This window comes from Colletes latitarsis, chromosome 10 (genome assembly GCF_051014445.1).
Source record: "Colletes latitarsis isolate SP2378_abdomen chromosome 10, iyColLati1, whole genome shotgun sequence".
Taxonomy (NCBI): Eukaryota; Metazoa; Arthropoda; class Insecta; order Hymenoptera; family Colletidae; genus Colletes; species Colletes latitarsis.
Window position 1 is genome coordinate 9,970,835 of NC_135143.1, and position 25,554 is coordinate 9,996,388.

At 35.0% G+C, this 25,554-nt stretch overlaps 2 protein-coding genes across 5 annotated transcripts; one reads left to right on the top strand and one right to left on the bottom strand.

Annotated features, from left to right (window-relative positions):
* The first annotated feature begins 989 nt into the window (after positions 1-989).
* On the top strand, positions 990-8,701 carry LOC143346931 (uncharacterized). 2 transcript variants are annotated; one of them, XM_076775631.1, is made up of 10 exons: positions 990-1,092; positions 2,439-2,609; positions 2,693-2,948; positions 3,038-3,142; positions 3,678-3,862; positions 4,213-4,455; positions 7,449-7,580; positions 7,814-7,958; positions 8,042-8,219; positions 8,426-8,701. In XM_076775631.1, exons 1-10 carry the CDS (start codon positions 1,012-1,014, stop codon positions 8,547-8,549), a joined length of 1,620 nt encoding a protein of 539 aa, XP_076631746.1. In that variant the 5' UTR covers positions 990-1,011; the 3' UTR covers positions 8,550-8,701. The 2 variants fall into 2 exon arrangements, with proteins under 2 accessions (XP_076631746.1, XP_076631748.1); XM_076775633.1 differs by lacking the exon at positions 990-1,092 and having other exon boundaries at positions 2,572-2,617.
* Positions 8,568-25,554, bottom strand: Pvr (PDGF- and VEGF-receptor related). 3 transcript variants are annotated; one of them, XM_076775626.1, is made up of 23 exons: positions 25,416-25,554; positions 20,625-20,755; positions 20,171-20,357; positions 19,773-19,900; positions 19,139-19,286; positions 18,852-18,991; positions 17,244-17,415; positions 16,408-16,531; positions 16,037-16,230; positions 15,786-15,952; positions 15,565-15,700; positions 15,345-15,491; positions 15,070-15,225; positions 14,840-14,979; positions 14,612-14,771; positions 14,420-14,520; positions 14,195-14,345; positions 13,831-14,055; positions 13,586-13,754; positions 12,922-13,192; positions 12,436-12,767; positions 12,023-12,128; positions 8,570-10,871 (listed from the first exon to the last, which is right to left on the bottom strand). In XM_076775626.1, the coding sequence occupies exons 1-23, from the start codon at positions 25,486-25,488 to the stop codon at positions 10,182-10,184; spliced, it is 4,248 nt and encodes a 1,415-aa protein (XP_076631741.1). In that variant the 5' UTR covers positions 25,489-25,554; the 3' UTR covers positions 8,570-10,181. The 3 variants fall into 3 exon arrangements, with proteins under 3 accessions (XP_076631740.1, XP_076631739.1, XP_076631741.1); XM_076775625.1 differs by having other exon boundaries at positions 8,568-10,871; positions 12,922-13,159; positions 14,840-15,225; XM_076775624.1 differs by having other exon boundaries at positions 8,568-10,871; positions 14,840-15,225.

Below are 25,554 nucleotides of genomic sequence, written 5' to 3' on the forward strand. Positions count from 1 at the left end.
TTCAAGATCTAGCAAACCAATTGACTTCAAATTTGGAGAGAATATTCAGAAGACACGCTTTTATAGCTGAAACTAGAGATTTAAAAAAATATTGAGTTTTACTATTTTTTTTGATACGCTAAAGACAAAAGAACGATTAACAAATAGAAATTCGAAACTTGAAGCGTTGCCATTTCTTTATTTATCAGGATTTTGACTTCTCCCTAATTCCTGCCATAACTACAACCTTCCTTATGAAGATACTTTAACCCCCTTTGTTTCAAATTATCTGGAATCCTGGAAGCCATTGGAGCACCTTTTCCAAAAGAGCCATTAAATAAGAAGTTATAATTCCCACGATTTTTAATATTTTTCCATGAAAAAAATATTGTACATGCTTATAAGATGAATAAATATATCTACAAAGTCTCAGTACAAAACAGCCTATCTATCGTTAAAAAAATATTACAAAAAGGGCCGTGAAAGTGACAGTCTAGACAGCAATACGTCCTTAAGATTCTAAACCTAACGTTACAGAACTCATAAATATTATTTTTTAATTAAAAGAAAAATTGCATTTTAATGTAACTGTTAACAGAGCGAATTACAATAGTAATGTGCGCAACGAGTGTCCGTAAACTTAGTGTTAAACGGTCTTCTTCCTTCTTATCAACTATGTAAACATTAACGCAGTTATTTCCATTATAGAGGTAATGATCAATCTTCAGTAGATTCAAATCGAGAATTTTTATACGGCATATTCATGAAATTTTAATATATGAATTAATGGAGGGGTGTTCTGTTTGTTTGAAACGGATTTCACTATACACCGAACCCATGTATGCTCAGTCTTCCATTGCTTTATCGATAAAACAATGTCTAGATTCTGGGAAAATGCTAATTCGAAACGTTTCTAGCCAATAGATTTTACAAGTTAATTTTTTAGTTACTATGAAATCATAAAGTAACTTTATACGCGTTTAATTAATGTTAACACATTTGCAACTTGCGGTTAATTAAAAAGAAACGAAAATGGAGAAATACGGCAGAAGAATGTCGTTGCGAGAATCGTTCATGCACATATTATCGAGGAAATCATTACTTCACATTAAAGTAAGTAAAATTTGTGCGATTAAAGGAAAGGCATGTCTTTTCGAGCAAAGTGGATCGATTTATAAAACGTTTTCGGTGATTTAATTTTTCACCACCTTCAGAATGTAAGGTTATACAAAGTTATAAATATAAGTACGAATATAAAAAATTGAAAACCTTTTATAAATATATCCACTTAGCTCAACACGATTATAATATACATTTCTGTTGTGAATCAATTGGTAAATACATAATAATGTAGTAACGTGGCTGGTGAGGCGTTGGTTCGAATCCTGCTGAAAAAATTTTTGTCTGGTGAAACCTTGTGGCGGCCATTGTACACTAATCACTATTACTAATACCACTAATACTGCTACTCTTCTCGCGATTTATCTTCAAGCCTATCATCCTTATTTTGAATTTCTTGAACCATTTTTATGCACTACGTTCACTTACACAATTACTTTGAAATGCTGTAAATATACAGGGTGTTCGGCCACCCCTGGGAAAAATTTTAATGGGGGATTCTAGAGGCTAAAATAAGACGAAAATCAAGAATACCAATTTCTTGATGGAGGCTTCGTTAAACAGTTATTAACAATTCAATTCAAAAATTTCAAATCGTTCTAAAAAAATTATTTTTGATAGCAGGGACCAATTATAGTCATTTTTGGTCAATAGACATACCCTCGAAATCCTAACCATTTTCGAGAAAAAAATTCCTTACCGAAAATATAATTTCAGGCCAAAAATGCTTCCCGTAAATTTCATGCGAATCTTTAAAACACCATAACTTCTGAACGGATTGGACGATTTTAATGTTTAAAAAAGCAAACTACGCGTATTTTGATGGAGAATATGTACAAATCGTAAAAATATTAGAAAAGTTGGTGCTTGACCCCACAAAATGAGAAAAACCCCATAAAAATGGTCCAATTTTCAAACAACCATAACTCGTATAATAGTGAATATATTTCAATGAAACTTTTTTCTGACGTAGAGCCCATAGGTACCTACAAAAAAGTATTATACAACTTTTCTGTAGAGTGTCAAACAAATTGATTAAAAATGAAAAACGAATTTTTAAGAAAAATCAACAGGGGGTAGGTGCCTAAATTTTTCGACAAAATTGAAAAGTTTCAAATCGTTCTGGAATTTTCCCAGGGGTGACCGAACACCCTGTATTTCAGGCTGCTTTAGAGCAAACACGTATGAATAACTTTGCACTAAAAATGATGCGCTGAGGACGAACTTTTCGTATGAACTAACGCATTCCGAGTTTTCCTACCGTTCCCAACTATTCGTAAAAAATCGTACGAATTTTTTCGCCTATCTAATATTAATTACTAATGACAATAAATAAATAGCGTACCAGACTAAAAGGAATCCACCTTTTCCGAGCTGCGGTCAGACTCGTTTTAGAATACATCGAATGGTTAACGGAAGAACCGGCGATCGATGAAATCGTCGACGATGTTGCGATTAATATTCGAATGGCGCAAGAGAAGAAAGTCGAGAAAAAAAAACTTACTTTAGAGGTTTATAAGTTACTTAATGGATTATTGACTAGAAAGTACTCTGTTTGCGGAGAAAAGTGATCCAATAATATTTTATATTTTAGGATCGTTCCGTTCTGTTGATGGAACCAGACTGCAGAACATCGACGGAGAAAACATACATTTTCGAATTGTTCAATAAATTTCGTGCCTTTCAAAAGTATCCAGATCATTTACGAAAATCTCTAGCAGGAGTATGCATGTACCAATACTTGCGACCAGATCGCGTGATTGTACGACAGAATCGAGAAGCAGATAATTTGTATTTTATTATACAAGGTGAAATCGGTGTATCCCGGATAGTCACCGATCGCTGGACTGGTGCGTGGAATAATCTTTACTAATATTACAAATATAATACAGAAAATGCGTTAACGAATCCATATATTAAATTGTTTATTCGTAATCAGGCGAGTCAAAAGAAATCGACATGGGCACCTTGACCGCAGGAGATATATTCGGTGAAATTGCACTACTACACACGATACCAAGAACTGCGACAGCAGTTTCAAAAAGTTTGTATCATTTAACTGTTCTTTAAGCGTTAGCAAAGTAATTTTGTTATTTGGCATTCAATGCTTTATTGGTACTCAGTTTATGCATATTACTAGAGATACCTGCTATTACTTTGCTTATTAAATCTTTATTATACAAGGTGTTCATTCCAATAGTAGATTAAAGATAAATTACTTTTAATATTTGTAGTACTTTTTTGTTTGTATTTACTGCTCCTCCCTTCAACCACTCACTCTTTCGCACCCTATCCCGATCAAGTCGGTTCAGGGTCCCAGGGGCCCCACGTGAAGTGAGTGGATTTGACCAGAGAGGGCCCATTAACTTCACCAAAATTCTCCAAATATAGGAGAATATCAGTTCCATTTGGGTTTTTGACCTGATTCATTGTCAGGAAATCCCATTCCAGCTTCGTGCCCCCTATAGTGGACATAATTCATCATGATTTATTTGATACTGTTTTCAAGTTACAGATAATAATTACAGATAGATAAAACGATATCTGTATACTTTTCTTTCGTTTTGCCTTTTTTATAGGTACCGTGGATTGTCTTCTTATTTCTCGTGATAATTTCGACGATATTTTACGTCATCATTTAACGAAAGAATGGGATGTACTACAAGATGCATTGGTTCATTTTAATTACTTCAAGTCTTGGGACGCGGAAACTATACGAGAATGTTGTATTCTCAGCAGGATGAAGGACTTTCAACCCGACGAGGTATATACTTTGTACAACGTTAATTATTTACAGTAAAACCATGTTGACACTTGTAATTGTCAAATATCAATCATATTACATTACTAGACATGATTAAATAATAAGGTGCAAAGACTAACAATAAGTATTTCACTTATACCGTGTAGTTCAAATAAAGTGTTATCAATTGTTTTTTCACAAATCAATGGAGATATCAATTTCATTTTTTTTTTAATTAAACTTTACATATGGAATATATTGTATTACTTTTTGACTATCCTATATATGCATAAACAAAATTGTGTTTATATAATATTATTAAAAAAATAAATAAAAAAAACGTAGATCGAATAAAGAAATAATTATTTAAGGTTTTGTTAGGTGATGGCAAAGGAATGGTGAACTATGTGCATTTTCTTATGGATGGTGAATGCCATCTGATAGAACACATACTTGTTCGGGAAGAAATTTCCAATAATAAAGTACACTATGAATTATATGATCCTAAAGATTCTGTTGCTAAAATAGAAGCAAAACAACCATCAAGAAAAACAAAGGTAACTGAAAAAAAACTGAAGAAATTGGAATCAAAGCATGACACTACTAGAGTACAGGTTTGTATTATAATGAAAAAAAAATCAAGAAAATCTGTTATTACCATTTAGGTAAAGAATAATGGTAGAAATTTCTCTCTTAATCAGCTTATGCTATAATAATTCTACATTGATTGGCATAATAAGTAACAGTTCTATTAAGTTATGTAATAAGTCTATTCACCTCAATGATAGTACTTAAAAGTCTAAAAGATACATAAATACACATATCTGAATTTTTTAATAAATAAAACGATGAATTTTGCTGTACAAAAATATTTAAATACTATCTTAATTACGAATGCTTTAAAATAACAAATATATTATTAAATTATCGAATATTTGAATATTTCAAATGTTGAGGACATCTTTAAGTCAATAGTTAATATTTTCGTAAAAAGACGCGAATGGATTTATTACACAATCTAATGTATCAATTGGAACACCTTTGTGTGAAAAGTTTAGTTTGAAAAATGCTGAGCTCACTTTCTTTTTATTACTGGTTGTCCCTTTTTCTTCTGGCTGCAAGTATAAGCTAGTTGACGCTATCATGGCAGTCTTTTTTCCAGGAACAATGGGCCCAAAATGGGAAAGTCCCACTCAGATGTACTTTGGATCCACTTTCCTTTTCTCTATTACACTTTATGATTAAATTTAACTTTCTTTTATCTTTAGGTTATTCCTAATTGTTAATTAGTTAAAATTTGCTGTCATTACAGGCGTTTTGATCACATTCAACCACTTTCTCTTTCCGTGTCTAGAATTTTGGTATATTATGGCGTCGATGAGTAAAAAGACGCGGCAACTGCACCGTGCAATGAGACAGCGACATCTGGGTGATTAGGTTTTACTACGCCTGCGCCTTTCTTAGTTAACTGCCTTCTTCTTGCGTGAAACACCGTAGTTCTTTCCCGCGTTTTCACATTTTTTGTGCTAGTAAAGTTATCGTTGTTATTGTTTTATTGTTTTATGTTTGATTTTGTGAAATATAGTTCTTGTTTACTTTAGAGTGTAGCTCATTCGCGTTTCCCTGAATTCAACGTTCTAATTATTAACGTAGAAAACGAAAATTAAGCAAAATTAAGCATTGGTGACGACGTCACAATTGATGGACCCCGACGTGATCTTCGAGGGAAATGAATTGCAGAAAAAGGACGAATGTAACTTACACTTTAGTACTTGGAAAGAATTACGAGGAAGTTGAAGACGTGGATAATGGTCAAATGGCAACCAGTATTTCACGGGGAAGTCCGGCCTTAGCAAGCCACGTGATGAGGGACGCTTCTTCGGAAGATCGTTTTATTAATTCAATTCGAGTGGCGAAGATACCCCCTTTTTGGAAGGAGGATCCAAAGATTTGGTTCATGCAAGTTGAGGCTGTTCTGACTGCAGCGCGGATTATCAGCGATAAAACGAAATATCACTATGTGATAATGAATTTGTGACTACGAAATTTAGCCGGTGGTGACTGTAGCGGCGCAGTATTAAGTACGTTCTTTACTGAACAGCTCAAATCTCAAGCAAAAATCAAGAAATAAAGCCCAATCTAGTAACATCATTCAGAAGAAGTAACCCAATGTGCTTTTACCATAGTAAAGGCAAAACTCACATAAATGCTACAAACCCTGCACATGGAAGCCTCAGAAAAACTAGCCTGACTTTACTACATATTTTAAAGGAATTCATAAAAATCATCAGAGCACTGCAACGTCAGGATACTCTACAGCATAAGGTGGAACATAATATAGTTATAAAGGTTCTACCAGTGGCTGAATGAGTTTGTAGGTTGCCTCCAAAAAAGTTAAAGGCATTAAAAGCTAAATTTGAATTGATGATGGCACATTGAATGTGTCAGCCATTTAGCAGTTCATGGTCCAATTCACTACATCTATTTGAGAAGAAGACAGGAGATTGGTGTGTCTGTGGGGATTATCATTGACTGAACAATGTCATTGGTTCAGACAAATATCAGATTCTTCGTTTATATAGTTTCTCACAGAAGCTCCATGGTATCTCCATTTTTACAACGTTGGATTTGACCAGAGCTTATCACCAAGTTCCTGTAATATCAGAAAACAGCGCCAAGGCTGCCATAATTACTCCTTTCGGTCTCTTCGAATGTAAGGTAATGACTTTTGGTTTATGTAATGTAGTTGAATCATTTAACGGATTCATGGATGTGGTATTAGGTGGCTTAGATTTCGTTTTTTACATGTATCCTTGATCAGGGTCACAAACTGTGACATTCGTCACCACGTGCATTGCATAATCTCCGTTTTCAACATTAATAATTAAAGCGTTGAATTCAGGGAAACGCGAATGATCTATTACTACTATACATATACATGTATGTACCGTATACTATGGTGTCTCGCGAGAAAAAGACGCTTGATAAAACCTAGATGTCGTTGTCTTAACCTAGCTGAAGGAACTGCGGCCTTCTCTCTCACTCTAACCGCGAGAGTGGGGGAAGCGGCCATGTTGTGCTCGGCGTGAAGCTGCATGGCAAACCAGCCTTTGTTCAGCTCTCGTAGCGTACGGACGTGTCCAGGCGTCTCAGTTATTTTTCAATAAACAGTTCCTTTATTCATTTATTCATTCTCCTGAGTCCCCTTCCTGGAGCTTGGAGATACGTGGGTGACATTTTCCCACATTGGTGACCCCAACGAAGGAGCTTCCACCCGGGTTTCTACATAGCGATACGCGTTCGTAAAACGTATATACGTGTATTTGTTGCGATTTTACTCATTGACGCCACAATACAAAATGTTTTTATATGCTTTAAATGTTCGTTAAACCATAAATTTGATAAATTGGACCTGCATCATACAAGAACGTTTAATATCGTAAAGTTCTTGTAATATATGATTTATATTTTCTTTAGAATGTAAAGAATGAACAAATGTTAGATTTATTCTATAATGTCAATTTGTTCTTTTTTGCATTTATTAACGATACATTTCCGGTGACTTATGGACAGCAGAGTATATCTAAAAACGAAATCATTTTCAAAGGCAAGAGATATCGATGGAAATGATAGCGACCAAGAGTCTGTAGACTACAGTCATCTTTTAATGTCATCGAAATCAACCAAACAAGTGGACTTCGATCGTGCGAGCATTATTACAACCACACTACTAGACGTAGTGAGTATGAAGTGTACAAATATTAGATTGTTGCACGTAAAATGGTTGTGTCCTTAATTAGATTTTATTTTTCGTAATTGACGTTACAAAAGTTGTATTAGTTTGAATATAAGGTTCCTCTGCACCCCTCCGTAGTCCCCATATTTATCACCAACTGATTTTCAACCTAATATTTTAATATTGTACGGATCGAACGATCGTAAACCAAATATCATTTTCATTCGAATAAAAAGATAAACGAATGGCACAAAATTACGGGCGTAGCAGAAATGCTAATGAGAGAACCTTCGTCTATATCTCAGCAATGTTATCCGGACAACGTTCGAACGATATTTATGCAAATTTGTACGTTTAACAGAGGCGCGTGTTTTGGATTAGGTAACACGATTAAAATGTTTATCTTAAATTACAATTTTAGTAAGTACACCTTCAACTGATCATGAGATGTACTTACAATTTAGGAGAAAACATGCATAATCGAAGAATAACATCTAAAACGCACGTACAGTGCTTTTTAGTTCCCCGATACTTTTTAAATGAACATAATCGAGCCAATATTTGGGAACGCGTGAAACTCTTCATGGACTCGAAGTATCCTACGAAGAAACAACTGTTTAAAGAATTCGTTAACAACCGCAGGTACGTAATCGTTTTCAATATAGAAAACGATTAGAAGTGGAAATGTAAAAATATTTAAACTACATTGTTACCCGGTTTGAGCGTTCTCTTATTGCCTAGCAAAAAAGTTTTTATTTATTTCAAGAGTTTGATTTTTTTTTGTAGATGCGATGCGATCGCAACAATTTTTAAAACTATTTTGCTAATGGTAGTTTTATGGTTTTCAGATGGTTGAAGTATAAGGAAAATTTAGTTCACGGTATAAGCACACGTGGTCGACGCATTCGTAGTAATGTGACGATACATGATGTTCCCTATGCAATTAGAATCGTTAACGATGTAGGGGTGTAAATACAACTCCTCACTGAAATGTTAAATTAATTATAGAAATCGTGTTCTTTCGCTCTATGAAAAGTACACGTTTGTAGATAAAAATTTTATTTTTACGAGATTGTAAATTAATTTAATAGACACATTTTGTTATAAAAATCTTTCGTAACGTTGAATACAAATATTTCATGTCTTTGGTTGTAATACATTGATAAATTTCTCGTAAATTCGCATTATTTCGGGTTCGTAATACTAAACCCTGTGATTCATCTGGTAATACATTGAGTATTAAGTACCGACAAGCGAGTCTATTTTATTCGCGCCTTATATTTATGTAAATTATACACTCGAAATTTACAGTTAGAACATTACATATTTTTCCGTGGACTTCTCGAGAATAGCTGAAATAATTAAATTCAGGCTTCGTTCTTATTCGCCGAGCTTTCTCTCGAATAAGTAGTAAGTACATCATTTAAAAGTAATTGGATTTGATTCCATTGTTACGTTCGCTCTTCCATTTTCATATTGTCTCAATAAGTTTTGTACATTTGGTCAGTTATCGATACGATTCCTTAGACGTGAAATAGTATTAATAAGTATAGCGCAATATCGTAACATCTAGTTGAATATTCCGAACTTTGTTCATATACGTATATTCTTACGTTTATACTACAAGTTGTTTTATCGATGTAGTATTAATATTACACATCAACCTAAATTTCTAGTAAGAAGATTTGCCGATTACAATTTATATTTCGTAATATTGCCAAAACTTTTCAAGCATTTTCGATTACGATGTAGCGCTTAAACAATTTTTAAATTGTCAGTTGCGCGTGTAAAAATATATGCGTAACATTAAGGCAATTTTTTAGTTTATTTTCAAAATAAATTGCGATATATTTAGTATCAACTTTTTTTTTTAGAAATGTATCAAAAAGATATGCACACTGTTTTCACGGGTACATGTTGCTTACAAAACTTTGCTCATATTCCTTTTTTACTCGCACGATAGCAAGTGTTCTTTTCTAAATATTTTCTCTTTGCTATTCGATAATTACTTGCATACTCCCGAGCTTTTCAATAAGAACTAACCGTATGCATAATTTACGCGGGATATTACGTCATGGCACACTGGAAATAAGCAACATGTACGAAGGAAACGTATAACAGAGACAGGTAAAATTTTTATTCGAACAAAAATACCAAACGGATAAACGGTTGTTTATCTTTTACTCGTCAAATAAAAACAAAAGTTTCAATTACAGAATGAAACGTTTCACGACGAACTTACAAATATGTAACTGTGAATTTTATTAGTTACCCGTTATTCGAAATAAAAGTTTTATCTGTCTCTGACACATAGGACTCACCGATACCACGTATAAATCATTTTCTCCTACAATCACACAAATGCAGACAGCGTAGTTTCACGCGAAAATACACGCGCACATACTGAAACACGATAATAGCAAAACAGAGAGACGTAAAAAGACACTGTCTTTCGATAATAGCATTTGCAATATCAGTCTCTGATTTACTCCATTCGCATCATCAATATCCATACATCACGACATATCCATACGACACGTACACACACAATTTATCTTCTTGTATAAAAAAAAATCTTTAAAATTTTTATGTGGCACTGATATATCAAACCCTCGTCTGATCCGTGTCGCGAGTACTCATAATTGCGTAACTGGGATTGCTAAATCCTTCGGGCATATCTTTCCTCAAATCGACTTTCTGTTTAGGCATGTTCACGTAATTGTCCTGCGTGCTGATAATGGACGGCGCGTAATCCTTTGTCACCGAATCCACCTTGTCGTCGCCCTCGGTTCTTTCCGGGTCTTTGTTATTCTTCTCGTTCAGATCTATCAACTGGAGATTCCGCGGTGTGTTACAGTAACCAGAATCACGATCGATCGGTGGGTCGACCGTTTGATTCTTCATTGTTTGCCTGTTCCTGGCGAACTCGGCCCTTCGTTCGTGCACGTTTATCGGTTTCAAATACGGATCCTCGTCCTGATCCTTTTTCAGCATCGGCGACAACTCCACCGCGTCCTCCGAGTCGGACGTGGGCGACGGGAATTCAAAATGGCTACGTCCGGGTTGCAGCATCGGGCTGAATATCCCAGACTCGTCTCGCTGGCTCGTTGGGCTCATGCACAGGTACGTAGAGTCCGTTGGATTCTCGGGTACGGGCGAGTTCGTGTATTTGGGACTCGGTGAACAGAACAGAGTGTGATCCGGAGCAGACAACATTGTCAAATAATCGTTTTTACCGCTCTCTAGTATCATTGTGTTCATGTCCATGTAGGGAGCGTTTAAACTGATGTAATGCTGGAATCGAATGAAAATTTTTTGTTAAGGTCATACATTGTATTACTACATTATCCATTAAAAATAAAAAAACGAATTTTTAAGAAAAATCGACAAGGGGGTGCCTAAATTTTTCGGCAGAATTAAAAATTTTCAAATCGTTCTAAAAAATTATTTTTAGTTTCGGAGGTTAATTACAACCATTTTTTGTGAATAGACATACTCTCGAAATCTTACGCGCTTTCGAGACAAACACTCGAGAAGGTGTGAAATTTTTTCGACAAAATTAAAAAATTTAAAATCGTTTAAAAAAAATTATTTTCGATTGCAGCGGTAAATTACAATCATTTTTGGCGATTAGGCATACCCCCGAATTCCTACGCATTCTCGAGAAAAAAATTCCTAACCGAAAATATAATCTGAGGTCCTGAAATGGTTCACCGAATTTTCATGCGTATCTTTAAAACATTATAACTTCTGAACGGATTGAAGGATTTTAATGTTTCAAAATGCAAACTATGCGTATTTTAGTGTAGAATGTGTATAAATTCTAAAAATATTTGAAAAGTTGTTCCTTGACCCCTTAAAATGAGAAAAACCTCGTAAAAATGGTCCAATTTTCAAACAGTCATAACTCCTACAATAGTAAATATATTTCAAAGAAACTTTTTTCTGAAGTAGAGCTTATGGGTATCTACAGAAAAGTATTAGACAACTTTTCTGTAGGGCGTCAAACAAAATTATTAAAAATGATAAACGAATTTTTAAACAAAATCGACAAGGGGTAGGTGCTGAAATTTTTCGGCAAAAAAAAAGAATTTCAAATGGTTCTGGAAAAATTATTTTCGATTGTGGGAGTGGATCACAATCATTTTTTACGGAAAATATAATGTGTGGCCAGAAATGTGACTGTAATTATATTTTCTGTCTCACTTTCGCTTGTGTTCATTTTTGTAATATGTTTGTAATGTTGTGAATATGACAAAAATGGTAATGAGACTGGTAGTGATTATATTCTTAGTTTTTATCACTTCATATGTAGATATACATAGTCCAATTATCCGACATATTTGATTTTCCGGCATTGTCTCAGTCCCAAGTATAATCGAAATTTTACTGTAGTTGCGTTGGATTCGTCAGATAGAATATTAATGAAAGAAAAACAAACGTACCGCTTTCACGCTGTCCTCGAGCAAGTCACCTATACTCTGAACTAATTCCGTGAAACTTGGACGTAGAATAGGCTTGGCTTTCCAGCATTGTAACATTATGTCGTATCTGTAAATATAGATACACGTTGTACAATTTCGATTTGTTTTTGAACGTTGAATCGTTCTCTACTCGGTTGTACAGTATTCCCTGTCAGGTTGTCGATATCTTTAACTGTCAAGTTGTCACAGTTATCATTCCCATTAATGCTTCTTTAGTTCTTATCTCGAGCATACTTTATAAAAGACCTTAGTTATCAATCGATCCTCGTACAAGTTTCACCTACCATCCTCCTAGGTTGTTTGATTCTGTGACAACTTGCAAGAGAATACTGTGTTGGAAATTGCTCTGTACCGTATATGTAAATTGAACTCACACATCGGCCGTAGCGTATTTCGGTTGTTCCATCCTGTAACCTTCGATCAGCTTTTGGTACTGCTTCTCTGCCTCCATTCCTGGATACGGTGTTTCGGCTAGCGTGAAAAACTCCCATAGAACTATGCCAAAGGACCAAATGTCCGACTGCGTCGAGAAAATCCGATCTCTGATCGATTCGATGGCCATCCACTTAATCGGTAACGGACCGTCGCCTTTCTTTTTATAATTATCATCCTTGTACATGGTTTTCGCCAAACCAAAATCGCAAATCTTCACCACGTTATTTTCAGCCAGCAAGATGTTTCTTGCAGCCAAGTCACCGTGTAAGACCTGTAATACCAGCCAAAACATCGTGCAATTATTAATTAACGGTATTACATTCGTCGAATTTTTGGATTGAACGTGGCTTAAATATTTTCACAAGCCTTGTGGAGCAATGTACACGATTTGGAAATGGAAAACAAATATCATGAACGTAACGTACTTTTCTGTGGCTAAGGTACTCCATTCCGCGTGCCACTTGGAAGGCCCAGGATAATAAATCCTGGGTGCAAATTGGTTTCAAGTTGTAATCCTTGTAGTCACCGCGATAGTTTGATCTCCAGCCTGGTTGGGACGAACCATTGCTGACGACACAGCTGTCCGGGGACACGCTGGCTCCTTGAGAATCCATAGCAGTACCTTGATATTGCACCGAATCGGTGCCAGAGTTTGTGCTAAGACTGGGAGAAAATGACAATGCCGCATATTTTATCCTATCGTGCGGAGAAAAGAAAACAGAAAAATGTTAACACCGCAGCCCCTGCATGCACCGTATAAGTATTTTTATATTATTATCAACAAAATGCAAAAGCATATACAGTGCTGTCTTAGTCTAATCGATAATTAGTAAATTTATCGTCAAAGCAAACACGTGAGATTACAACATTTTATTCTCGTTAGAAAGAAAAACAATGTAAACACATCGTATCGATGAAGCTGTTACAATTTTTCTCCTACGTTCACGAAATTGAAATATACTTAATAATGTTGTTATCATAGAACGTGCAAGTCAATTATCTTCTAGTCATTATTTAATCATAATGTATTAACGATAATGTTATTAACGAATAACAAAAAATCCAAGGAAATGAAATTTAAAAGCAGACCTGTTGTTACTGCCGACCCTGGTAGACCTGGTTAGAAGATCTATGCCGATACTAGGATCGAACATTCCTGTTGTTGGATCGATCTGATTGATAAAATCATCTCTATGACGTAGTAAATAATTGTGTAAATTTCCAAATCGGCAGTATTCGACGATTACCAACAATTCACCTGTTGGAACGAAACGTAACAACGAATGAATATTGTTAACGATGTATCGACCGTGAGTCTAGAGTAGAACACGTACGTTTGGAAATATTTTTCGTGCAAGCTCCAAGCAGATTGACAACGTTCAGGTGTTTTCCAAGGTGCACCATGATTTTTAATTCGCTGGAAAGTGCACGTACATACGTGGGATCGGTCGTACGACGAACCATTTTTACGGCCACGGTGGTAACTGCCTCGTCTTCGCAAATACCTTGAGCTTCTGCTTTCATAACGACACCGAACGCGCCGCTTCCCAGTTTTTTTCCTGTCAAACGTTACCGCGAACGATTACGTAAAATTTTGTGTAAAGAAAATCAGGGATAGGTTGAAACATTTTTGGTATCGTGAGAAACGGGACAGTGACGTAAATATTCGGATAAAAATGTGAATCGTTTACGCTTTACCTAATTTCAGTCTTTCTCTAGGAAACTCCCATTTCTTATCGTAGGGAAGTAATTCTGCTTGATTGTCCACCGTCGACTCCGGATTCAAACACTCCACTGCTCCTTCCACGAAGTGCATCAATCCCGCTTCCATTAATTCCTTTCTCATGATCTGAAACATTTGTTAAAATGTATTGTTTTTATTTGAAACCCCTGGGTAACGGTGATATGGAAATTAAAATTCACCTTTTCGCGACGGACTTTGATCGAAAAGTAGATTGTTAAAATTATAACAATGAGAACTAAGATGACGATTAATATAATTAGTCCTATCGGAAGCCCTCTCCCTGTGAACGTAAAATCAGAGAATTATTAATGGAATCGTATTAATCAGAAGCGTACAATAACGTTAATTGAATATATTATTCGATAGATTGCCTTTTATTGTTATAAGCCGACGGGCTTCCAATTTTCCTATACGATTTTCTATACGACACGAGTAGGTTCCACTGTCTTTTTCTAGGAGATATTTTATATGAAATTCTTGATAGCCATAGAGAAACTGATATTGAGTGCTATTCTCTAATTTTGTATTGTCCTGTTAAAAATATTTTACATACGTGTAATTTATATATCAGTACTTGAACAATATTATGAATTATTTACCTTGAACCAAGTGATCTTCGGTTTAGGCATGCCATTCGCAAAACATTTAAGAATCAGTGTTTTGTCACCCTGAGTATTTAAATCGATCGACACTTCGTCTTCTTTCATGTTAGTGTTGTTGAAAGAAGGAGCCAGTGCATCTAATATTAAAAACGTGAAGCCAATGAATACGTAATTTAATATTTTTGGGGAAGAAAGGAATCTATTTTGCGATATTTTTAAAAAGTTACCTTGCACTTGTAAATTATACTCCATACTTTCCATAACATTATCGGTGGTTTTGCCGGTACAAATATAGTATTTCGAATCCTCTTTCTTTACGTTCTTTATCGTTAGAGTCGATCGATAAGTGAACCGAGTATTGCTCGAAACGATCCTCAATCTATCTAACAATTAAAAAAATAAGCGATTAAGGAAGTATACCTACTTTTCGAGTATGATATTTCATAGAATCATATTTTTCGAGATGGATTTAAACAGAGCGTAGTCTCGGTAAGATAGTTACTGTTTTCTACAATACGAGTGCCATCTTCGTTGCTCCATTCGAAGAAGTTTGTGTAATTGTAAATAGAGGAAGCGCAAATTAACGTAAAATCGTCACCCTCTGACACTGGTTCCTTTGGTTCGATTATACTGAATCCTCCATTCCCGTCTAAAAACATTTTTAGAATAGAATATTAAAAATAGAATCTTATGTATTCCGGAAAGGAGCTGCTTTTTCTTACCAGATACAAGAATGTTTTCAGTCGCAGAATCGCATCCGACGATGTTGCAAGCCGTGCACGTAAGTTTGCCAGACATTGCGATGGTCATTTCTGCTCTCGAGAAAAATGATGTTGTCATTCCTTGTTCTATCGTGTTCTAAGAAAACATTTGTCTCTCGTAATAATTATTACTCGTTTTTCATATTACGACTCGACGTTAAATCGAAACGGATGTTACGTACCGTTATAGGTACTGCGGTTGCATTTTCAGAAGAAGGATAGTAAGGGCACTGTAAGTAACTCCATGTAATATTCGGTTCTGGAAATGCCGCCACGTTGCACCGCATGTTTACCACTTGATTAGGCATATAGTAGGAGTTTCCAATTATCAAAAATGGTATCGGTTTAGCTGGAAACAATGTTTCGGATTAGAAATTCGATCGTATTAGGTAGATGGAATAAGTTTGCAAGAAATGCATTGAAAATTATGAACCTATCACGTCCAGTGTGAAGTTCAGCGTCTCGATTCTGTCGGAATTACTAGCCTGGATGGAATATACTCCCATGTCGTTGACTTCCAAACGATTGATTCTTAGGATCGTCGAGGTGGGCGTTATATTGATCGCGTACTTTGCTTTCTCAGGCCCCATCCAATTGCCCACAATTTCCTCCCCCTTTGGATTCAACCTGCAACAATAATATTACGGAATGGTCAATCAAAAATTGGAAACAGAATTAAATTTTGGATTTAATTTAAGTATATTGCTATATGTTGTTAAATATTGTAATCCGATCGCAGATAATTGAGAGTAAATTTTGTTTTAGAGGAACTAACTGTGTATATAAATCGCAGAAATATATTACCATTTTAGATGGGGTTGAGGATAAGCGTGCACGTATACAACCCATTGTACTTCGTTACCGTATCGGCGTTGATAATGTCGGTCGGCATCCTGTGCCGTTAGATTAATGAATTTGTTCTCTGGATCTAAAAATTTACGTCGAGTATAGAAATAAACATTGCTTACGACTCATCTTCGCGCGCAAAATCGAGAAAAATATGTATAGAAATTTTCTCTTCGATGTATTACATTGTTGCTTGTATTATTTACTTATTCATAACCGGTAAAACGTACGTTTTATAGTCGAAATAATTACATGTTTGATTTATTCATTTATCCATGAGAAAATGTTTTAGTATAAAAAGTTCGTATACTAAACTGTAACTGTTTAAAAACTGCCAAAGGTGTTATAGTTTTTAATTATTAGAGATTCTGAAGAATTTAGAAAAAACATAAAATACATTTTCTATTATTTCGAAATTTCAGAATATTTTATCAGCATAGAAAAACTATACTTGCATGGTGACTATTGTTATAAATTATTTGTTTTGTTCGCAAAGTTGAATTTATGAGGTTTATACACCTTATAGTAAAAAGTAGACGCGTGTAAAAAGGAGTTTAAGAAGCTTTAGTATAGATGATGTAATATCACAGTTTATTTACTTTGTACGTATCAATATTAACTGTTCTTATCGTGCAACTGAATTATCAAGATAGAGTAATCAAGTTTCAGTCAAATTCATGCGAACTCGATTATCAGGTATTCTGTCATTTCTACTTATTTTAAAGTGAAAAATCACTGTCTTTTAGATTATGCTACAGTTACGCATAATAGGAAATCGTTGCGTTTGTACTTACCGTGCACCTTGATATATTTTTGCGTCTTTCTGCCATCTTGGAAAATCTTAATACTACATTCGTAAGTGCCTTCATCTTCGTCGGTCACGTTTCTTATGACTAATTCGCTAGTAGCTCGTCGAACGTTTGCGCCGTATATTTTACTGTAGTCATGGATGGAGATCCTGTTGCTCTGAAATTGTGTATTTGATTTATCGCGCGTTAAATATATGCCAAGCGTACACATATACAGGGAGTTTGGCCACACCTGGGAAAAATTTTAATAGGCGATTCTAGAGGCCAAAATAAGACGAAAATCAAGTGTATCAATTTGTTGATGGAGGCTTCGTTAAAAAGTTATTAACAACTAAATTCGAAAATTTCAAATCATTCTGAAAAAATTATTTTTCGTTACGGGGCTGAATTACAATCATTTTTGGTGAATACACATATCTCTGAATTCCTACCCACTTTCGAGAAAAAAATTCGTGTAGGTACTGAAATTTTTAGACGAAATTAAAAAATTTCAAATCATCCTAAGAAAATTATATTTAGTTACAGGGGATAATTACAATCATTTTTGGTCATTATACACACCCCCGAAATCCTAACCATTTTCGAGAAAAAAATTCCTCACCGAAAATATAATTTCTGGCCAGATATGTTACACCGAAATTTCGTGCGAATCTTTAAAACGTCATAACTCCTGAACGGATTGGACGATTTTAATGTTTAAAAAAGCAAACTACGCGTATTTTGATGGAGAAGATGTACAAATCACAAAAATATTCGAAAAGTTGGTCTTTTACCCCGCAAAATGAGAAAAACCCCATAAAAATGGTCCAATTTTCAAACAGCCATAACTCCTACAATTGTGAATATATTTCAATGAAACTTTTTTCTGAAGTAGAGCTCATGGGTACCTACAAAAAATTATTAGACAACTTTTCTGTAGGGCGTCAAACAAAATTACTAAAAATGAAAAAGGAATTTTTAAGAAAAATCGACAGGGGGTAGGTGCCAATATTTTTCGGCGAAAATGAAAAGTTTCAAATCATTCTGGAAAAATTATTTTCGGTTGCGGGGGTCAATTACAATCATTTTTGGTGAATACACATATCCTCGAAATCCTACCCACTTTCGAGAAAAAAATTCGAGAATGTGTGGAATTTTTCGACAAAATTAAAAAATTTCAAATCGTTCTGAAAAAAATATTGTTAGGTATGGGGGTCAATTACAATCATTTTTGGCGAATAGACATACCCTCGAAATCCTACCCACTTTCTAGAAAAAAATTCGAGAATGTGTGGAATTTTTCGAGAAAATTAAAAAATTTCAAATCGTTCTGAAAAAAATATTGTTAGGTATGGGGGTCAATTACAATCATTTTTGGCGAATAGACATACCCCTAAAATCCTACTCACTTTCTAGAAAAAAATTCAGTATGGGCGGAACTTTAAACTTTAATAACTTTTTAACGAAGCCTCCATCAACAAATTGGTATTCTTGATTTTCGTCTTATTTTGACCTCTAGAATCTCCCATTAAAATTTTTCCCAGGGGTGGCCGAACACTCTGTATATAAAAAAAATATATATATATGTATATATATATATAAATGCATCAGTACTTGTTGCGGTGTCGACCAATTGAAAACATACTGCATATCTGCATCGACGTCAATGGTACAGTTCACGTACAGAGTTTGACCTCGTGTCACGTGATGCAAAGTGTCATCCAAAATTTTTAGTTCGTTCAACGTTTGCTTGCCTAAAATTAAACATGACCATTCGACGTTTATATCTGTTCTGCGTATCGAGGAACGAAATTCCGAAATGGCGTTTGCACAATATGTGTTGCAACGGTAACCTTACGGCATCAGAGAGAAAATCAACATCGTCTGTTAAGCATACTTACGGAGAACAAGTAAATTATAATTGGCCTCGTCTTTCACACTGTCCCATTCTATCGTGCATTTGAAATACCCACTGTCTCTGAGCGTTAGGTTTGTCAGCGTAAATCCAATTCTCGGATCGTAAGAGAGTCTGTCGTTGAAGTTGGAGTTCTGTGCAACAGATTTTATTTGAATAAGGTCTATAGCAAGTATTGCTTGCAAAGAAAATAGAAATAATTTAGCTAATTATAGTATAATTTATTGTAAGTATCCATTGGACGTTTCTGTTCCTCTTCAGGAAAAAACAAGAGTTTGCTTTAAACGATTTTTGAGGTACTTGTTATTTTATAGCATTTTCAGTGGCGGTAAGGGTACTTGGAAGCTTGCAAATTGTAGTAGGGTTTATTTAGTGTAAGCATTTTAAAGAAGTTTGGTTAAATAAGATATAATATTTAATTTATTTATTTGCATAACGTGGTACAAATGATCAGAGCACAAGAGATAAAAATTATATACTGTTCTTGTTGCTTGTATATGAAATACACGAGTAACAAGTTGAGAAATTTTATAAATAGAATTTCGTATATACAGAAGCGAAGAGAACATTAGTTAGAGATTTACAATAAAATATAAATTATAAAGCACAATAGAACTTACTGTTTCATCGTTCGAAAGATGAACCGTCAGGTTCGGAGATGTTGGTCTACATGGTATGATAACGGTTCCACCAGTAATTTCACGCAGCGATCTGAATGTAGCCTCTTCCGCGAATAAACTCGTGTTTGCTAAAACATAATAGCTGGGAGCTTAAGTACTAAATTGCTGTATCTTACTCGCACGTCGGTGCATTGATTTACAAAACGATCTGTGGTTGTAATTTAATCAGAGCAAACTGCCCTTTAAACTGCTTGCATAAACTTTATGGTAATAATAAACAAGCACAAATTGATTTTTGTTCGATATAGGATTGTAAAGGGTTAGGTATTTACACGTGCTTTCGAAGAACTTTTTAATTTTTGTAATTTTCGTTTGTTTACATCTGAAAATTTACTTACACTGAACGTAAACGTACACCCAATTGATATCAGTATCAGCATAGGATTCCGTAGTAGCTGTAAACGGATGGTCGGCACAACCGTACCAGCCAGTGTCTCCGTAGTTGAGTTGGGGTCGTCGAAACTCGAAAGTGTAGCTACCATTCGTATCTTGGTATTCGTTTATATCAGGCGTTGAGGTGATGATCTGTCGTTAAGACAAGCGTAAAATCCGTTGGTGCAATTTCTGTATTCTTTCGGCCTACGTTTCGTTTTGCTCGGTAGTTGAAATTCATAAAATCGCGAAAAAAATCGTCTACAAAACATCGAATTATTTCGAAACTGATTCAAAGCCTTAGAAGTCTTGAAAATCTTGATTGTTTTTAAATTTATTAAAGAGACTTTGGAAAGTTTGACTATTTTTTCTACGCTCGTATACATTTTTTAAATCGTCGCTTTCTGTTCGACTGCTTACCTCGTCTGTGTCCGCAGGATAAACGAAAAAGATTTTTGAGTCGCCGGTGCATACCAAGTCCAAGGAATCGCCTTCATCTTTTATAATCTCGTCAGCCTCCGCTGCTATGTTTGGCTTTAGAGCTGTCGAGTCTAGTAATAGAAAAATGATACGACACCTTTTTACTTGACGACCTATCGATGTAGCAGAGAAAGAATTCTTCAATTTTTCTAAATTCTAAAGAACCCAGTTTTCGTCAAAGAGAAATATCTTTAAAATAAAAACTTGCATTATACCGAAGTCAACTGTACGTACTACGGCGCCTTAAACCGTGCTTCTTATGATTGGCTTATGAATCATATCACGAGTCTCACACGATATACAGTGCAAGGGGTTAACACGTTAAACGCGGAGCTAATTCTGTTTCGTTTTCTATTTAAGCGGCATGTAAATACAGGAGATGCGTCTGTGTATTAACAAAAGACGAATAGAGAATCTCAATTTTGTTTAAAATATTTTAAACGTATTCTTTTTTCAATCTGATATAAATCATCTTCAGAAATATACTCGATGCTCTTGTAGTGTTTCTAATGGTTGGCCAACTTTCTCGCGTTTTCGCCCACTGTGCGACGTCGGCTAAACGGATAGTTTAGTACCGGTCCACAGTGACCGACATTGCATCTGTTTAAAAGATGGAGCGAATGTGAGCAACGGATCGTCACATGATTGGAATCTCATTGGTTCATTGTCTTGACACATTCTGGCCAAGGCTGTTATTATAGATGCACGGTGAAATAAAACACGACGAACAATTGAAAAACCGGTACTCGAACTTTCAATAAAAAGTTGAAGCAAAAGTTCGAGCGGTAAAAAATATCTAACGCATCGTTGTTAACCACATTGCCCAACCGATTGGAGAGATCTCCTACTTTGTAAAACTTTGTTAATATTTAATTTCGATAAATTGTCTAATTTTCGTTTAAATTTAAAAATTATTTTAAAAGTAGTTGTTGTTGCTTTGCTCGTTTAAATGCCCCTCTAAAAACTATTTCTATTACTCAGTCTACTTTACGAATAAACTTTTAAACGAAACGCGAACGAAAGTTAATTAACGAGCGAATCTACAATTTTTTTTTTCGTTGTTCGAGCATGAAATTTGACCAACTCTGCCTGTAGTTTAAAGTTGTTTTATTGCTGTATCTTCGAAAGCGTAGAATTTCTGTTGAACGAAAAATTTGAAAAGATGATTAACGAATATTTCAAGAGAAAACAGACCTCTTAGCCGCAATGTCTACTGTTCTCCCTAAAAACGCACGCGCACTACGAGTTTGTTTCTGCGTAAATACAACCGTCTCTAGGAAGGAAGTCCTTACTTTCCTCTTCTGATAATGCAGCCACATTATCAGCCAACGGACTCGTTTCACGAGAGAAACAAGTGAATGAATTAGGAGTAAGCGCTAACGAGAACTTATTAACTACAATTTATTCTATTATAAATTGCTATTGGAATTATTCTGCAATTTAAACAATTACAATATATCCATATACTAATGTTCATCGTACTTTTGTAATTTTTAAAAATTATTTATGTCATAGGAAAGGAGAATTATTTTTTCCAAAAAAGTTATTTTTTTTAAATAGCATTGCATATATTTTACTTCGTGTTCTTGAGATTCGTTGGAAGACGAAGTTTGAGATCTGATCTATATTGTAATAATAACAACAATAAAATATTATGTTACAATGTAATTAAATATAATAATTATGTAATATCGCTTTGAAATGAAGTTTTACCGCGTAATAAATCATCTAACTGCATTTTCGAACGTGAAAGTCGACCACATACCATAACATCATAGCAACGCTGAAAACACATGCGATAAACGACGCTGTTGTGCCACTTTCAACTAGTTATCAACACGGTCCAAATATGGAAACCATTCTCTAAATATATCATCGCAGCTTTTCCACCTTGCAATACTCTTCCAGCTGGTCTAAATATTTACATTTCTGTCTTATTTCTTACAATACCAATAGATGTTTAAACCTATCTATCCTAACTTTCCTTTCTGCTATAACCCCCTTTTGTGTCTTAAGTGCAACCACAATGGCGGACATATACTTGTTGGTAATATCAGTTATATTTTTAAACGAAATCGTACAGATTTACTAATACAGCGATGTAGTCTATAAAGAGCTCGGAGACATCGGATATGTTTTGCTTATAATGCATGAAAACTTTCCTGAATGTTTTATGGGAAATGATACGAATATTTAATGGTCTGCACGCTCACGTGATCTTACGCAAGTAGATTTTTCTCCGTGGGTAACTGTGAAAGTAATCATTCATAACGATTTCATGGCTTTCGGATGAATGCTGCGTCCAATTTCAGTAATTTGTTTATATGTTAGAATTTCAGACCAGAGCCTTCAGGCCTGATGAAACAAACTGCTTAGATGCCAGTAATAATTGTCGCAATGTTCTTCAATTATTTTAATTATTGAATTTATAAACATAAATAGAGATTTTAAGAATCGTATTATTTTGAATCTTGCAGTAGAAACGTTGAAGAATAACAGATAAAGAAAACACTCGTTTTTGATAAATAAATGCAACGAAGTCATAACTAATCTTGTAGGACTTATGTCCAGCCTACTCATTCCCTAGATTCAAATCTGCTGGATTCTTATTTGTGGTGTAACTTAAAAACATTTATTTATGTATTGTCAGTATTGCTAATAAGTGAAATATTTTTCCAGTATTGCAGTATTCCAAGTTGAAGATGGTCATTTCGAGCACTTCCTATAAAGGTAAGCACGCGTATGTTACTAGAGCACAAAAAATGGCTATAATACAGAAACCAAGTTAGATAAAGCACACATTTGTGCACACGTTACCTTCTTTTATTGTTTTTATGAGCTCTGCCCACCCACTAAAGTAGGAACCACATGTTAGGAAACATTTTGTGTATGTGATATTTACTGTAGGACGTGTCGCATATTGAAAAGTTGCGATAAGAACTGTCCAGCCTACCATGTGGTAAAGGATGGAGAGAAACGAATGGTCCCTTGTAGATTAGCTAGAATTGAGTTAGTTTGTTCCTATCTGACGGATACAGAGATTACTATCAATATAAAAACAGAAAATTCGAGAAACTGGGACTTCACCGACCGGCGTTCTGATGATAGTTTCTTCCTAATGATAAATAAACAAACACTGGTGTTTACGTTTCATCCGAATAAAAACTATATCAGAAAAATAAAGAAAGTGCAGTGTTCCAGAATTTCGACTATAAACTTAATTGCCTGGTCAAATTTACGAAGGGGTACATACAATCATTAATCGAGTGCATTGTTCTGATTCCGTCTATATTCTAGAAATGATAATTCTCTAACGTAAATTCCGTGGGTTTCGTATAATTTACATAAATGAAGAGGCGGCAAATTTCAAGTAAACGATGTTAAACGGTGGCACGAATAATTACAGTATATTGAGTCAAGGTTACTGTGCTCGGACCTGTTATCAATAATGTCATTTTGGATTACATGGAGCGATCGTAAAAAATAATCTCTTTTGAGAAATCTTTTTGTTATCATCAAACTCAGTACTGTCGAAATCGAAAATACGATTAAAATATACAGTATGTTCTACATTTGTTAAACAATTTGACTATTTACAATTTGAATATTTAGCAAATAGAGTTCAACGCTCTATTAGTTTTTTAATCCTCAAAAAAAAATGTTGTAATTAAATCATCAATTTTTATTAGCAAATTATAAAGAGATAGATTTAGAAACATTAGGCAAGTAAGGTCACAAAATGCTCCGTGATTACGAGAGATTCTGCCGGTAAATATTTGTCAGAAAACACTTTTCAAAATCGATAATTTAATTCAAAATACGGCACACATAATCTTTTCGTGTCGACGTACCAAACAATACTAATGAATTTGTCAATTCTTATTAGGACAACGTAGACGATAAGCTCCAGTTGAGTTTCGTAATTGGTGCACCGCTGTGAAACGATCAATTGTTAATATCCACCTAATTGGCGAAGACGAATAACAGTTTATATGTTATAATTTACCAAACATAAATCATTATTATAAACAAATAATCATTTTCTCAAGGAACTACTTCTTCAAATAAATCTATATCGCGAAAAACGAACGCTCAAAATTTCTAAAATATAGTTTGATAGTTCCTCAAGAAACAGTTAATGTTTTTTGTTTTCGGCATGCATAATTGCTATTTATTAACCGTCGTACGTTTACCTCCTCTCCTATTTCAACTACTAGAGAATATCGTAAAACGTGTACAGATTAACGCTGATTTAAAATCCTTATTTCGATCCATTGCGTCATCGTAAGGACGAATAATTAACGAATAAATAACGTGCACGCCGAGTAATTGTAATGACATAATTCTACGGTATGCATCCGATAGTATTACGTTCGGTAACAATAGTGTCCTATACTGACAAATCGAATCAATCGCGTTAACGTCGTTGACGTTTCACCGAAGTGCCAGGCGACGTTTACAACGACAAATAACAATCGTCGTCAGGTATATTTAATAAGGTCGTTTCTCGTCGCGACGAACGTCAAAATCAGAAAACATTTTGAGAGGACGAACCAGTCGCGATCGAGTCGTGGAACGAGGAGGACGTGTGGAATTACCGACGACCTGACGTCAGAATCAAAAAACTTGTTTCTTCGTTCTCAATCGTGACTCAATGGCGACCACGTGATCGTGACGGTACGCAGAGGCAGACCGTACGTGTGCAACAGGTAAACGGCGAACTGTAGTTACCTTTACGAAGCAGGAGAACAACGATGGTCGAGAACAATAACCGCGCGAGGCACACCATTTTTTTCTGTGTCATCCGTGATTTACCCGTTCGCACCTTTTCACATTTTTAATACGACGCGCGCAAGTGATTTTATTCACG